The sequence below is a fragment of the Chlamydotis macqueenii genome, chromosome 2, assembly GCF_036417535.1.
Source record: "Chlamydotis macqueenii isolate bChlMac1 chromosome 2, bChlMac1.mat, whole genome shotgun sequence".
NCBI lineage: Eukaryota > Metazoa > Chordata > Aves > Otidiformes > Otididae > Chlamydotis > Chlamydotis macqueenii.
In genome coordinates, this window is record NC_141557.1 from 9,407,540 (window position 1) to 9,424,314 (window position 16,775).

Here is a 16,775-nt window from a genome sequence, read left to right on the forward strand (position 1 = left end):
TTAAGAAAACTGCCCAATGAATGAATATATGTCTTTTTCTTGGCCTGTGCTAATTGTGCTGAGAAATTGTTTGGGGGAAAGTTGGGTGGCTTGCCCTGAAATGGTGCCATGGCCATTCTAATGATTTACCTGTTTAATTTACCAGGCGAGATGCAGCCTGCAAATCCAGAGCACCTCCAGCACATTTCTAAGAAATCCTGTTTGGGTAAGGACTCCGGAGTTCCTACTAATTAAAAATGAGTCACTAGCTTAATTTCCCCTCCTATTTTTTTCTTATCATTTTCTTACCTCCTAAATACACAGAAATTATGCTGCAAGATGCTTGGAGCACGTTCGTCCTTGTTCCACAAAACACCAAGCTCAAACACTGTATTCTTTAGACAGGGAAAAATTTAAAAACTCAGGTAAGGGGAGAGGGTTGACATCACCTTCTCTCCACCACTTTGCACTAGTCCTACACAGATAAACAGCCAACTACTTGAAAAACTTAACCCACATGGCACCTTCTCATCCAAGCACTCGAGGAGTTGCGTGTACACTCATTTTCCTTCCATGCCTTCCAAAATCCTCTCTCTGCACCTGCCCGCTCTAATGTAACAAGTATTTTTCTCAGAAAAATACTGCACTCCCACTGCTGCACTCCCACTGCTGCAGCAGCCCAGCCCCTGGGCTTCGAAGGTAAAACCTTCCCCTGGTCAGGGCAAGTCCATTATTCCAACACTAAGTAATTTACAGAAGTTACTTTCTTAAATAAGAAAAGCTTGGAGGAGAGCTATTCGCACCCAGCCCAAGCAACCTCTCTCACACAGCCAGTGCACTTCCCTGGGGGCTGCCCCACTGCCAGGGCGCCGTGCGTGCTGGAGCAGCGGAGGAGGTGATGGGAGAGCACTGCTCCTCGCAGATGGGCACCACGAGCCCAAACACAGCTTTCCTGAAGTGCCCTCTGAAATCTGTGCCATTGAGCTTCCACACTTAAGATGGGCATTTCCCATTAAGCAGTATTTTAAGCTGATTTTAAATGCTAGGGGTATGTTAGCAAACATAGCCATATTTATTTATTTATACCTCATTTTATCAAACAGGCATGTTTAATAAATTTCCACTGATTTATAGATTCATACAGTATTTTGAAACGCTATTTTGAACATTACTACCACTTAACTCAGTTTTATGGCTACCACAGGAAGCAAGGTTAGGGCATTACATAGTCCACTGCACCACAGGAATTGTGGATTGTTCTGAACACTAATCAGATGAAAAACAGATTAAAAGTCAAATCCATATCTGTACACCTCCTGTTTTGCCTCATTCTGCTTTGGCCATCCACTGTCTGACTCGAATGAAGTGTTTCAACATAACGTAAACTCCCTTCTAACCACCTTGAACCACTCCCTACTTCTTTTTCCTCTCCCATTACTGCTGTGCATGGCTATTGTGTAAATATGTATTTTGTACGTTGTGAAAACTGTCTCACCTTAAAGTACAGTGGTTTGTGTAACAACATTACATCCAATGTATTTGCAGGTTCCCGAGAATTTATTTTAAGAAGAATTCTAATTAAAGTTAGAGAAAGTGGTTCATATAATACACAAAAAGCAGACTTAAATGGACAAGAACAACGTTTCTAATACATATACCTCCCTGTGTATGTTTTATTACAAACAATTACAGTTTGTCCTGTTGCTTTACATAGTCACGTGAGATTATTTTTTTTTCTTTGTTAATAAGGACACAGGAAAAGAAAAGATTAAAAACGCTTTATGTTCTTTGTTTTCCCAGAAGAAAACACAAGCAAGCCCTTTGTAGCATTCAGCCTTAAGGCGAAATTTTTCATCTGTCCAAAATCCTTACTGAATGTATTTCTTACTGAAATGTTTACTAAATACTTGTCTACTGAATACACTTTGTCCTCAGTGATATCTTTTCTGCTTCAGTGTGGTGACAGTCCTTGAAAATGATGTTTTACACACATAGGAGGTAATTCTTCATGGTACTGATTGCCCCCAGTTTACCAGCTTTCTTTGGTCCCAGTGCTGATGTTAATTGGAATATTGCTGAGAACTTGATAAATAAGAACAGTAAAAATTTCTGCTTTTTTTTTTTGCTATTTCACTTAACTCACAAAATTCCATTTTCTAAGGAGCTGATATACAGTGTTACTATAATGTTAAGGTCTAATACTATAATAACAAGTTTGCTCATGACAGTCAGTCTAGAGTGTAAAATATGAAACCATATTAGAGGCAATGAATTATCTGTATTTAAACAAACAAACCAGCCACGATGATTAAGTAAAGAGTATGTTTCCAGTTAATTCTTTCTGTTAGAGCCTTTTAAAATACTTGCAGCAAAATATTTATTGTAATTGTCATAAATACCGTGTTCTTAACATCTCTAATAAAAAAATACCAGCAGGATCAAATCTATAAAAGCACAGAGAAGTTCTTAGTGGCTTTGAATCCAGAAGGATCATGTAATTAATAAGACTGTAATTGACAAAGGAATATATAATTTATATATAATATAATGCATGTAATAATGTAGAAATTAACATGTAATTTACAATTATATGCCTGCCAAACCAAGCTATTTGAACAAGTTTTTAAAACAGCTGATGATGTCATCCAGCTGCGCTGACTGCGCCGTGCACGTAACTTTGAAGATTTCAGGCAGTTTAGGAAGGAACTTCATTGTAAACTGCTTGGTCTTTGCCCCCTTGCTTTTTAAAGGAAGTTCTTTGGGCTGAGATGAAGGAAAATTAAAAAGAACATTATCGACATAAAATATTAAGAGGCAGGTTTTCTGAAGCCAGCTTCGGTGCATGTTAACTATTGCCTTGAAATTTCATTACAGGCAACGTTTTGTGGAGCATTATCAGCAATGCAGAAGACCATGCTCACAGGGAAGTTCTGCAGCGCAAATCACAAAATACACTGATGATTTAACATCTCACCCAACCCAGTGTTCCCCATGCGGGGGTCAAAAGCCAGGGTTTGGCTGGACTCACAAATACATCACCCTGAATCAAACAGAGCATCCCTAAATAGTAGCAGTCACTAACGTACACTCATTACATTAATAAATTGCTCACTAATGGGAGCAGTGACAAGTAAGATGTGCACTTAGCGGCCCTGCTTGCAGCCTGCCCCCCGTGCCTGCATGCCCGTTTTTCTCTGGGTTACATTCTAAAGGCTTCAAAGTGCGTGAAGAAAATCTGTTCAGTGTTGTGAAATAAATCAAAGAGCGTCTGCTGAAAATTCCTAAAACGCTTCTGCCCTAATCTCCCGGACCAGAGAGCGGGCTTGCAGAATGCTAGACTTGCTTTTCAAAGAAGATCAAAGCAACATGGGCGACAATTAAAAACAGGGGTGCAGGTGTGCGCGTGCGCAGGGGCACTGCGGAGGCAGGAGGAACCACTTTTTAGTCATCTCCGAACGCTGACGCTGACTTATCTAATCATTACACGTGCGAATGGAAAGGACGGGAGACGGGCTTAAAAGGTACACAAAAATTCTCTGCCTTTATGTATAAAATGCATTTCATGCACATGCAGCTGTTTCTGAGATATGCTTCTTCCATTAATTTTGAACAGCTCCTTACCCACTGTCTAATTAAACCAGCCTACAATTTTGCTGTTTAGCGATGCAAAGATAAATGAAGTTGCAATTGTGTATCTACCCTTCCTAGCGTTACTCAGTCTTTAAACAGGGTTTACCCTCCCGAACCCTACTGCAACGCTTGGAAGGCCAGCTGCTTGCCCTACCAAACACCTGAAGAACTTTAAAGAACCCTCTTCAGGCAGTACCGGGGCGTATGCCAGCTTCTCAAGGGCACCGCAGAGATTTGATTTGCCTGCTTTAATTTTTAAATGGTACCGGTTGTTCTGCCTAAGACTGGTCACAAGAAACGCTCGTGCGAGCAGGTAAGGGGGCTTGCACGCGAGCTGTGGGCGCTCGCAGGTGAGGGCCTGAGGGAGAGTGACCTTGCACGACAGGCACTAGGCCTCCAGCGCGGGGGGAGACTTCGCAGCCAACCTGCTGTTTCCCTGACAGTACGGTTTGTCTGCTTTCCTCCTCCCAATCTGGTATTTTACTGAGCAAACTAGAAAGAAAGAAAGAAAGAAAGAAAAAAAGCAGCTGTGGGAAAAAAAAAACTCTCCAAAGTTCACGGGGTGAGTAAGGAAGGAGTGAAACCCCGAATGAACTCTCCTGGCTGAACTGGGTTAGGATGAAAAATGCTTCTGTTAAATCTCGAAAATTTAGGTCAGTCTTGTTTATGTGAAGATATAAACCACTGACATTTGGAGAAGCATGTGAATCCAAGAGATATTTCAGTGTTCTCTCTAAACCATATCGGGCCACCAGGCCTTTTTAAACAGACCAATTTCTCCTCATTCAAATAAAATTTTAAAAAATCTGAATTGTCACTTAAGCTGTAGGCAGCAACATATTGCAGTATGGTGCTTTAAAGTGTAGTGGCAGCAGCTGCTGAAATATTTCATATTTTAAAAATACACTGAGTTAACCAAGGAGATACTTGGGAAACATTTAATAGAAGAGAACAAAGTAGGTACAATTTTCAAAGCTACCTGCTTTTTTCTTCCCCTGTACTAATACGGGTTACATTATTCCCCTGTGAATATCAGAGAAGATGAGGAAAAAGATAATTGATGCTTTTCTGAGACCTAACTGATGTTATCCAAAACACGCATCACACCAGCTATCCATTACATTTAACACAGCTCAACGTAAGGCGATTTTGATGATGTGAGTAGGGCTCAATCCTATTTCTCTTCAAATCCACGTGAATAGTTTATTATACACAGGACCAGGCTCAGTGATTCATTTTGATAAAATGCTACTTAGTGGCATCAAAACTGCCTGAGTATTTTGTCTGCCTACACTGCGGCCTCCTACTGCTGCCATTGAAACAAATGGCAAAATTCCCATTTACTGCCATGGGAGGAGAGCCAAGCCCTTAGAAACCTTTGTATTTAAGGAAAAACATTTTTCCTCCCACTCATGACTACAGGTCCCCTGAAAAACCAATGGAAATGTTTAAGAAGTCAGATGGTCAGGACTGGGCCTAAAGGTCAGGAGCAAAGAATATTAATACAGTCTTGCTATTGAAAAACCGAGCAGCATCCTTGAAGCGTTGTTGTTGTTTTTAAACAGAAAATGTCACTCTCAGATCTAACTAGGAAGATTTTAAAATATATATAAATCTGGGAAGAGGAAACGAAGCACACATTTCATTTAGTGTCTGGATTACGGATTCTTATTAAACAAACCAGAGCTCATTATAAAATCAATATCAACTTAACCACTGTAGTCCCAGGAGAAATGGCAAAAAAGGTCACTCCAAGAAATTCAAACAATTTTCCTGCTGGAAGGGCACGATTTTAATTACAGATACTATTAATTAGAGCTGTCAGTAGGAAGATTGTCCTGTTAATTATCACAAATTCAGTTTCAAGCATGATTTTGGAACCTGGAGGGTTTTTAAAAAAGAAAAAAATTAAGAATTTTTGTATTCACGTTTGATGGAAGAAAAAGACTACCTATCACTTCTGTGGTTTAAATAAGTCAACAGTAAGATCCCTGTTAACACCAGACAAAACTATTTACAGCTACAGTCTCTCTGGCCAACAAATCTGATCTGAAAAACTGCTGGTTTGTTCACACTTTATCCTGGAGGACACTCTTTTTTTTTTTTTTTTTTTTTTTTTTTTTCCCTGGAAATGCTCTTGCTCTCTCTTCCTTTGGAGTCATTACCTTTAAAGATGTAAAGTAATTTAAAGATTTTTTTTTTTGAGTAATCGTTCAATTTAAACTGAAAACCAAAACCATTCCTCAAGACACTAATTGTTACAAAAACTTTTGTATTTATCATTCTGTACTAAAACCTCCCTGGACCCAGCCTGTTGAGACATATTTGATACATCACATTTTTAACATGGAAGAGGTACAGGCAGACCCAAACTTTGCGAGGAAATATGAGTTTATTCCTGTATGACTCCCAGCTGCCAATTTGAATCTATCTCAGCTCCGGAATACAGAAAGGCTATAATGTCTGATCCTAAGCAGAACAAGAAGGTAAAATAAAACTTGACAGAAGAGTGCCATTAGCGAGACCCTATGGGTGCGCAGCAGACAGGGATATGACTGCAATAATGTTAACACATTCTGGAATTCTTTTCCCTGGTCACACTCCAAATATTTTGGGGTAGCAGCCCAGAGCTGTGCGGTGTATGACCATAACACGTGCCTTCCCACATTAATTACACGCCAAGAAAGAAGAGCCATGATCTAAACCAAACTTCAGGAAGATGCGAAGTGTCTCTCCACCCAGTACTTTTGAAACTGAAAGAGAAAGCCTGCGCTCTCTGATTTATTTCAGGAAATCTGAATGCAGCCCTCCCGTATTACCGGGTACACATCTGCTACCATTGTTCTCCCAGAACCAGTCCCGGTTTACCTCCCCATCTATCAGCATTAGATTTCATTTTATCTGAATAATGGCAGAAGGTGGCAACAGATCAGGTCAAAGGCTCTTTTCATATCAGACCCTGAAGAAATCGATTACTCAAAAAGAGAGACATCTTCAGATAACTGTGCAATCCATTCCTCATAAATGTTAAAGATTTTTCGTTATTAATAGTGGCAGAGGTGACAGATTATGGATATTAATGTTATTTTTCACAGAATTTCAATGGCGAGAACTTTTTTTTTTCTTTTTTTTTTTTTCTTTTTAATGTTTCTAATTAGTCACGAACTTACAGCAACTACCAGGACAGCCAAGATTAATACCCAGCAGTAAGAAGCTGCTACACTGAATCTGTGGGAATATGAAGGGGGGCGGGCAGCGACGAAAACAAATCCACCCCCCGAGCTCCCAACCCGAGGGGAGTCCCCACGGGGAGTGGGGGTCTCCCGGAGCCGGAGAGCTCGGTCCTTACCTGGTAAGCGGCGGGGGCATCGGAGCCGGCGTCGGTCCCCAGGGCCGAGAGCTTCTCCTTCAGGCGGTGGTGGCCGCGGTGGCGGAGGCAGTAGGCGACCCCCGCCGCCGCCAGCACCCCGGCGATGCAGGCGAGGGAGACGAGGGTGAGGAGGAAGAATTTGGCGGACTCTGCCTCTTCCCCGCGCCGCGGGAGCGGCGGGACGCTGCTTTTCTGCAAGGAGGGGGGGTGGGGGCGAGGGGGAGAGAGAGAGAAGCAACGCCTGAGTTGCGCGGTCGCGGAGCAGCGCGGAGAGGGGAGGGGGACCCCGCCGGGGGGTGGGGGGGGAAACACCCGGCAGCGCGAACTTTCAGCCAAGGATGGAGGCAAAGGAACGGGCAGGGACAACACCGCTGACACCCCCCCACCGTTCCCATCCCCTCCCCTCCCCGCGGCTCGCAGTTTACCGCGCGGCGGAGGCGGGCGCGCTGGCTGCGCGCAAGCCCCGCGTCCCCCCACACCCCGCCCCACCGGACCGCGTTCAGCGCTAGGGGCGGCTGGGGGGCGCAGCAAGGGAAAATCCGATTTTTTTTTTTTTCTTGAAGTGAAAAATAAAACACGGAACAACAGAGAAAAAAAAAAGTAGGTGGCGGTCCTTCCTTTTGTCTGTTGTAGAAGGAAAAGGATAAAAAAAAGCCCGATAGTTCCAAACTCCTTCCAGATTACTATTATTTTTGCAGCAATAGGAGAGAATCCTTCTCGTGCATTTCACTTGTCTCCATGTGCTAAAAAGTTGTACAATAATTTCCCCTCATTAGCTTCATTATAAGCTATATTAGCAACAATTAAAAACGCAACATGAAAATGAAAAGACCAGGCGCGCAAATTGCAGCAAGACTCATTTGGCCCGCATTCCCCCTTTCACAATTACCAGGGAAATGAATTGAAAAGCACGCCCCTGCCTCAGTCCTGGTTGCTACAAGATGAGAACAATTAGCAAACTCCTTTCCACCACCTAATTTCGCGTGGTAACAAAATGGATTTTTCCCCATGAATGCCTAGCCGGCCTATTCATTATCTCTCCTCTATTAGTAATTTTCTGCTCCGTATTCAGCTAGCCAACTCTTAATTTCCTCCTGTCTTGCAGTGTACACAGTGGCTCTTATGTCAGGCCCGGTCCATTTTTATCTTGTAATCATAAAGGCCACCAAAGCAATTATCGCTGGTCTTGACTGTAAAAGCTTGTCATTAATTAGCCTCCTTGCCTTCAGTGCTGCGGATTAGCCGGGGCTGAGGCTGAGTTAATGGAAACGCAGGTTTCTCCAGGACTCCCGGATTTTCTGGCCTGGGTGCTCCGAGCGGAGGAGGATCCCCGGGTTTGTAAAGCGCGGGCGGCGGGGGGCACGACCCGGCTCCCGCGCCCGCGCCGCCACCGCCGGACCCGCCGCCTCCCCTCCCCTAAACCGCACCCGGCCCCTCCTCCAAATCCCAACAGCCACCAGGAGGACGGGGCTGCCCGCCCCCCTCGCAGCCCCCCCTCCTTGGCTCTGGGGGGCTCCGGGCCCGCCTCCCCTTCTCCCCTAAACGGGCACCTGCCCCGAAGGCCCCGAGGGGAGCGCACCCTCGGCCCGCCCCCCGCACCGGGCGGGGGGAATGGAGGGGTGGGGGTTGCAGAGGAGACCCAGGCGGGGCAGCCCCGACGGCTCCCGCCGCCTGCTCGCAGTTCCCGCCACCTCGGGCCCGGAGGGGCGGGTGGGGGGGCTCCCGGGGGTGGGGGGCAAAGGGCTGCTGCGCTCTGCCATTAGCATCGCCCTGAAAGGCCGCCGTCCCCTCGGGGGCCGGAGGTCGCAATCTGCATCTCAATAGGCAACTCCCGCCAAAGTCCCGGAGCCCCCCTCCCCGAGCGCCTCGCCCCCGTGTTTGGCCTCCCAGCAGCGACCCCCCCCCCCCTCCCCACCCGGGACCCCCCGCGGGCCGGCCCCGCTCCCCGGAGCCCGGGCGCGGGCAGGGGGCAGCGGCATCGCCGCCCCCGCCGGGAGGGGAGAGGCTTAGGGGCAGCGGTGGGGGCTGCTCCTGAAATCTCTTCTTTCTCTCTTTCGCAACCGCGGTTTTAAACGATTTTCTTTCGTCGGCTGCCGTGTGAAACAGCCGTGCAAGCACCCGGGGAACGATGAAAATGATGGGAGCGAAGAGCTGTCAAATGACCCAAAACACAAGGGGAGTGAAAAAGCGCGCCTGCCTTCTTCCCCCTGTAGTTACAGTGATTTTAGGTGATGCTCACAACTTTGCCCGGCAATTTTTTTCCCAGCTGCCGTCCCCGGAGATGGCTGCCCTTCACAAAAGAAGCGCTGGCCGAGACCCCCGCGCACGGCTGCACGCGGGAACGTCAAACACGGGGAAAGAGTTTGAAACCTTCCCTGAGGTGTCCAGCAGTGCTTACACCCCGGTTAGCATCTTCCGTGGGGAGCACGTGTAGCCTCTGTCCCTCGCGATGGGCTTCGGGCAGGCGAGGGCTTGCAAAAACCCCTACACGTTGGGGGAGACCGGCTCCAACGCCTGTCCCGCCCCCTCCCCGTCCCGGACTGGGACGGCGGCCGTGCAGCGAGAAGGAAGGGCCGGAGGGGCACGGCCGGTGCCCGCCGCTCTCCGCCCGTGGGGCCGCCGGCCCCTTCCTCCCTCCCGCTTCACCTCCGGAGCCGCTGCCGTCGGAGGGTTCCCCTCTCCCCTCCCCGCCTCTGAAGTGGAGAGGGGGGCTGTTGTTTTTTAAGGCAGCCCCCACGCCGCCCCGGTACCGGTGACTGCTGCCGGCTGCGCGACCCCGCGCAAACCGCCTGGGGAAGCCGACGGCGCGGCCCCGCCGTCCGGTCCCGGCTCCGCCTCGGGGTCCCGCACCGGTGGCTTCTCCCCGGCTGGGGCACCCCCTCCCCCGGCATGACCCTCCAGCAAACAGCCCCCACTGCCCCCAACCCAGCCGGATAAACCCGCTGCCCGATGTCTGACCACACATCAAGTTATGAAACGGGTAAAAAATTAATCCGACGAGTTAGTTACCAGCTCCCTCCCTCCCCACCTCCAGTCAGGAGCACAGATTTCCCCACCTCACCTCACCCCCCTGATTCTTCCCTGCAATAAGGCCCCAGCCTCAAACGGAGCTCAGGGTTAATTAGAGGCGTCCTGTCAGACTTGACTTGAAATGGAAAGAAAATAAAATGTTTAAATATTTATGAATTTGACATTTACAGTCGGATGTCTTTTAAAGCAGAACACCTCTCCCTGTGCTGGTTGGGGCTGCCATGGTGCCTGTGCCTGGGGTGGAAGGGGAACAATAGCTGTTGCATAACAAGAAAAACAAATCACCTCTTTTTTTTTTTTTTTCCCCCCTAAGGCTTAACAAATAAATAGACCACATAAATTACACATAATTAAATATTAAACTCGGCTACATGTAACTATGCATTTTTTAAACTTTATATAACAGAATATATTGACATTCTCCGGAATGATTTTCTCCTTGGAAAATTGTGTAGTATCACAGAGTTCCGGTGAAGGAAAAAGAACTAATTCCTAAATGGATGGCTTAGGAAGGGACGCTAAATACGGAGGCTTCGGAGATGTTCAGCCAGTCATTCCTTGCTTTGAAACAGCCCAGCCTGACCTTAAATGCTAGAAGGCAAAGATTTACCCTGTCTCAGAACAACATCACACCTACCACTTACACTCAACGGTTTGCTTGAAGTACACCGCTTCTGAGGGCTTGTGGTTGTTGTTGGTTTTTTTTTTTTTTTTTTTTAAACAGGGAAGAAAAAAACGCTTAGGATCTGATCTCATCTAGGCTTTCCCGGTCCCTCGACAGAACGCATTTTACATACACCCAAAAGTGAGTCAGTAACTAGAGCAGCCGTAACACTGGAGTCACAAATCACTGCTCTAATCAAAGAGCAGCGTCCCGTTCCGCGGTGTCATCCCATGATGCAGCAGAACCGCCGACATTTCAAACGAATTCCAGGCAAATGTCAGTAAATATTTAATGTACGCTTTCATGTAAATAAGGTCTCACACCTATGTTGGAAGTGTGGGAGAAAGTCTTTGTAAGGGCAGAGAGGAGCTCCCATGCAGTGATGTGAACGCTCACCTTCCAGATGCCTCAGCAGAATTACACTTCATTATTTCCTTTAGGACAGAGGGCCAGATTCTGGTCCTTGCTGAAGCAAAACTCTAACTGAAGTCGAGGTTTTGTTTTGCCTCATAAATTTAAAAAAGATATTCCTGATTTAAAACCCAGTTTTCCAGTTACTGCACCCGACCTCTCTTCCAGGTTGCAAAGGAAAAATCACTACGATTCATATTAAACCAACTTGACATTATATTTTTTTTTTGCAAATTTTGCATGCTTTGGTTTTTACACTTATATTAGACAGTTGTTTATCTGAGCAATAATTAAAAAATGCAGATTTCTTCGTAACATGGGAAAAAAAGAGGAACTTCAGAATATGATTTGTTTCAAAATATTAGAACGTTAAAAAACTCAAGAGGTGCTATTTTTAATTTGGAATTCACTATAGAATCTAATAAATGAGAGAAGTGAGGCGGAAATAATCATGTATTAATTCTGTGCATTACAGAATCTTTTCAGAAGCTATTATCAGAGCAAGAGGCATTGTGGTTTGGATTCAGGGTGGGAGAAATCCTTTGTGCAACTGAAAGCTATTGTTCCTCTGTGCAGATGAAATTGTACTTGCAAATCTGCCATTCAAGGAGGGAAAAAAGTGCCTAGGCAGAAGAAAAGAATTCTACAAGAAAATCATTATTCTTAGAAATAAACTTCACTAAAATAAGTTTGAGTTCATCAGTTTTGTTTTGTTTTTTGTTTTTTTTTTTTTAAGAGGATCTTTTGCTAATAGTCACAGCCACTGACATTAAAACAAAACGTAAAGGAGAGGTGTATTATTTCCTTAATATAGAAAGCATGAAGAAAGGGATGTGTGTGGGTGTGTATGGAGATATATATATATAAAAATACGTATTCATATATATATACACACATCTGTGTATGTCTGCTCGCTTAAATAAATCTAAACTTAACCTTACAGAGGGAAATCACTAGAAGTGAATTTATCTGAGACATAGGTAGAGACACACTGTGCTGGTTAAGTTTTGATAGGTTACTGGAAAACCAGAGAAACACCTTACGTGAGGATGAGCCTGGCTACCTCAGTCTGTCCCCAGGAAACCTACAGATTTTTTTACCTTCAGGAAAACAAGAAAGCAAAGAGAAGCGAAAGCAGCATCTCCCTCAGTTTCAGCTCCTGCTTCTCCTCCCCTACTCTGCACTCCCAGTCAGGTTAGACTGGGGCAGTGGGGCCTGGGAACGTTCACCTCCAGTGCACACAGTGTTCCTGGCATTCAGCACCGCGCTCTCCAGTCCGGGCTACTTGTTGGTATTTTAAGAGTTAGGAAGAGGTTTCTGGGACCGCTGTTCTCTGCCCCGCTCTTCGCAACCCCCCCCCCTCCCCCCCGAAAGCTCGCCTGATGCCAGGATCACTTACAGCAGATGTCAGTTCATCACCTGAAATGAGGTCAATTTAACGCTTTTACTCGGGAGGATGAAATCGGATGGGAAGGTACTTTTTGCTTCTTTTAGAGGTCGGAAAGATTAGACAAATCGACAAACACAAAAGGCAGATGGATTTCTGGGAACTGCAGCTTATTCAAATCACTGAGAAAGGTCACTGCAAGAGCCACAGATCTATTCATCTGTCGGGGTACAATGATCTTTCCGCAACCTTCAACACCACAAAGCACTCCGGAGCGTCTCTATACCTTTTAGTAGGATTAATACCACGAACAATGACTGAATACAATCAAGAATTCAGTGAGTTCAAAGATCCCTTGATCAATGGTAGATATTTTCTTCTGGCTTCCTAAAGGCAAACAGAAGTGAAGTTTCTGGTTAGAGTTACAAGAAATTATAGCTATTATCCTGAATCCCACTACAAGGTGATGCTGAAATGCCAAAATGTCCAAGAACCCTAAAGAAGTTTGTGGCGTGGAAGGAACAAGAGGAAATTTAGGGAGCTTCAAGATTCTCTTGAGGATTTTTTTTTTTAAGTCGGCGTTTAGTTAAAGAGTACGGCACAAAAGCCTGTGACATCACTGAGATGCAGTAGGGATAACACACGACTGAGGAAACCGGACAGCCCACATCCGTGCCCGCAGAGGAGGTAGGTGAAGGAGAAGCGCAGCCCGTCCTGCCCCAAGCCACGCAGCACGCCTCTGGTGTGGCAGCAAGAAGAGGAGGGTGCGGAGACACCACGGTGAAGAAACTTCGATCCCCACGTCTGAGGACTCAGGAGCAGTTAGGGGAAAGCAGCAGAGTGGAAGCATCAGGAAGCAGGGTTCCTCCTCAGGCCAGGCTTCGTAAGCCAGAGCGAACCCGATAAATAGAAGGGACTCGGCGGGTCCAAGTCACAAAGTGTCACAGCCCGAGCCAAGAGGACGGTCAGCGATAGCCGAGCTTAATCAAATATCTTCGGCAAGCAAGAGAAACACAAGCCGCCGTGCCAGCGCTGAGCTAATGCTGATGCTGAAGGCACATAATTTAGGGATTAGATAAAGCGCCCTTCAACCCGCCTTCCGACAAGCGAGCCGGCCCTCGGCCACACGCCGCCCGAGCCGCAGGCCCCGTCAGCCGAGCAGCCGCCCCGTCCGCGGGGAAGCCGGGCCAGGTCCGATCCCCCCTCGCCCGGGGATGGGGGCCCGGCTGCCGCCCGCGCGCCCCCGCCGCGGGGTCCGGTCCTCGGGGCGCCGAGCCGAGGGCAGCGGGAAGGGCACGTCCCGCTCTCTTCAGCCCCTCTCCTCTGTGACGGCCCCGAGCTCAGGGGCACTCCCGGCGCTGGGGGCAGCCGGGGCTTTTGGGGCCGGGAGGAGGCAAAGCGTCCCCCCGCCCCCGCCGCTTCGCCGAGACCCGGCCCGGCGCGGCCCGACGGGGCGGCCGGCGGCAGCGGCTGCCCCCCGTCCCGCCCACCACCCCTACCCCGCTCCTCCGCCCCACGCCACGCACACGGCTCCCACGCGAGCCTCGAAACACGGCGCTCTCCCTCCCCTACCCCCCAACCCTCCATCCACCCCGGCCCTCCGCCGCGTTTACCTGCTGCCATGGCGGCACAGCCGGCGTGCCGGGACGGGCTCCTCCCCGGGAGGGCTCAGCGCACCTCGGCGGGTTCTAGCAATCCTCCTTCGGTGCCAAAACTTTCCCCCCACACCCCCTCCGCTCCCCACTCCCCTCCTCGGTGGAGACAAAGGCTGCGGCAGGCACCAGAGCTCCTCGCAGCCCGCAGCCGCCTCCCGGCGCGGCGCGACGGGGCGGGGGAAGAGGGGGGAACCGGCGTCCCCGGGTGGGTCCCCGCGGGGCGCGGACGCGGGTGGAGGATGCCGGCGCGGCCCGGCGCTGCCCTCCTTATATCGGGCGGCCGGCAGCCCCGGCCCGCTGCCGCACATGGCCCATCCACCGGTTGCTATAGCGATGCCTCCCCTCCACATGTTGCTGGCAGCAATTGGCTGAGGAGGCCTGGGCTGTTCAGAAACCCTTCGCCGGAGTGAGGCGGTGAATGGACACGGGCTGTGTCACTCATTTGGAAGAGCTGTTTGGGGTTTCTGGGTTTCTGCTCTGGATGTGTGGGTTTTTTTTTTTCTTTCTTTCTTTCTTTTTTTTTTCTGTTTTTTTTTTTTTTTTTTTACGCTTCCCCTCATCTTTTTTTTTTTCCCTTTCTTTTTTTTTTTTCTTTTGGTATATATATTTTTTTTTTCCTGGTGCCGCTCTTGCAAGATGGAAGCGGAGGGTGGAACAATGATGGAAAGCCAAAAAATAAAATCAAACAACGCCAGCAAGGAAAACCTAAAGATCATTTGCATGACAATACAGCAAAGAAGCCCACAACGCCTCTTCCTGAAGACTTTCCTCCGTTAAAAAAACCCCAACCCATCACACAGTGCCAAGCAAAGGAGGTCCAAATTTTACCCCCTCCTGCCCTAGTTCTCCAAATAACACGCGAAATTGAAAGCATCCGACCGGCCGTGGGACAGTGGCGGAGCCCGCTTCAGATGGACTGCCCTGCGCGGCGCTGCGCACCTCCGGCTCCCGCTTAAAGCGGCTTTTCCGCGCAGGTGCCCGGGGCAGCACCGGCCCTTACAAGACGAAGGAGACCCCGCGATCTCCCCCGTCTCCCCCAAGTTACAGCAGGACGCCGCCGAGAGATTTGCCCCCGAGTGCCCCGGCTGCAAGAGCGGGACGACAGCGGGCAGGGAGCGGGGCGGGGGCAGTGGGGCAGGTGCAGGTGACAGATCCTTGGGAAGCCCCTTCTGACACCCCCTCCCCCCCCTTGAAGACCCCTCCCGCCTCCCTCTCCCCATTGTTTTCCATTGCCACTACGGCTGGGGACGGCAGGCAGGGCAAAGCCGGCCCTCTTCTGCCCGCGGTGGGGGCAGCCCCCTTTTCTCCTTCCCCTTCCCTTCCGCAGCCCCCCTGCCGCCGCCACTGTGCCCCAGCCTCCCCCAGCTCGGGGGGCAGCAGCTCTCCCCTTGGGCAAAACCCTTCAGAGCCGAGAGAGCCACAAATCAGTGATGGGGAGCTGCTCCTCCCTCCGAGGGGACCCCTCCCGCCCCGCTCTCCAGCCCCGGCAGTGCCGGAGAGGGCGGCGTGTGGGGCTGGACTGGGCTGGGCTGGGCTGCGCTGGGCTGGACTGGGATGGGATAGGATGGACGGGGCAGCCCGGGAGACCCGTTTCCCCACAGCCCCGCTGCACCGGCAGACGTCGGGGGCACGGCCGGCCCCGGTGGCCTTTGCCTTCCCTGCGGGAGCGGGCGGCTCCGGCTCCCCGCGGCTTTCCCGGTGACACTGTAGTAACCTCATGTAGTTTTTCCTTTTTTAATCCCGTTGTTTTTGTTTTTGTTTTTGTTTTCTTTCCGCCCCTCCCTGCCTCCCCGACAGGCGCCTTGGTAAACACACGAGCCTGTCCGGGAAGCCAAAGGCGGGTGAGGGTAGCCTGTATTTCCAGAGCATCTCCCCCTGTATCCCCAGAGCATCCTCCCGCCTCAGAGCGACACTTCAACTAAACCTACGGGACAGAATCAAAAGTGTCACCACTGTCCCCTGGACTGGGCCGTTCTGCGGTGTTCAGAAAGGGCAGAGTAGTTGTGCCATTGCCTCACCCCGGACAACCACACAACCAGACCGACCCTTCCCGTTTCAGATTGAGGAAGATGCTGTTCACACCAACACCCGATTTTGACAACAAAGTTTCGAGGCAGAAGAGATACTCCGCATGTTCCCACCTGGCTTCTGCTTGTGGGAAATCCTTCGTGTTCCCACAGATTTACACAAACTTGGCTTCTCCAAACATTTAATCATTTTACTACATTTTTAGTGCACGGTATCAACTTAGTACTTTGTCAGTCTGTCAGCCTGACAGCACGCTTCTTTGGCGAATATTATCCTGCCCCGCTAAGAGCCGTGGCATACATAATTTGCTCACTAACCTGTGTTACTTAAGTGGAAAGATAAATGAACCCGTCAAGAGATTTCATTAAAGGGACACGTGTGTTTGCATATTGATCCTTCTAATGAACTGTCTGAAACTGATAAATGCTTCCATTAGCTTTGTAGTTTGTATTTCTTATTTACAAATATATTAATTATAATTTGCTGGGCAAATATTGCATCTTTTCAGAACTGTCAGGTGCTGAATGGGTTGAAGATTAAATTGACTGGCCGAGGGTCAAGAGACAGCAAAATACTATTCAAAATACGCTTAAAAAAAACCCAAACAAACAAACAGTGAAA

The 16,775-nt window shown here is 48.8% G+C and overlaps 1 protein-coding gene across 1 annotated transcript in view; it reads right to left on the minus strand.

Annotated features, from left to right (window-relative positions):
* Positions 1–16,775, minus strand: part of PTPRN2 (protein tyrosine phosphatase receptor type N2) — a 668,183-nt gene that overhangs the window by 101,377 nt on the left and 550,031 nt on the right. Inside the window, exon 13 of the mRNA XM_086741882.1 lies at positions 6,959–7,171. Within this exon, the coding sequence (XP_086598008.1) occupies positions 6,959–7,171 (213 nt within the window). The remainder of the gene's footprint in view (positions 1–6,958; positions 7,172–16,775) is intronic.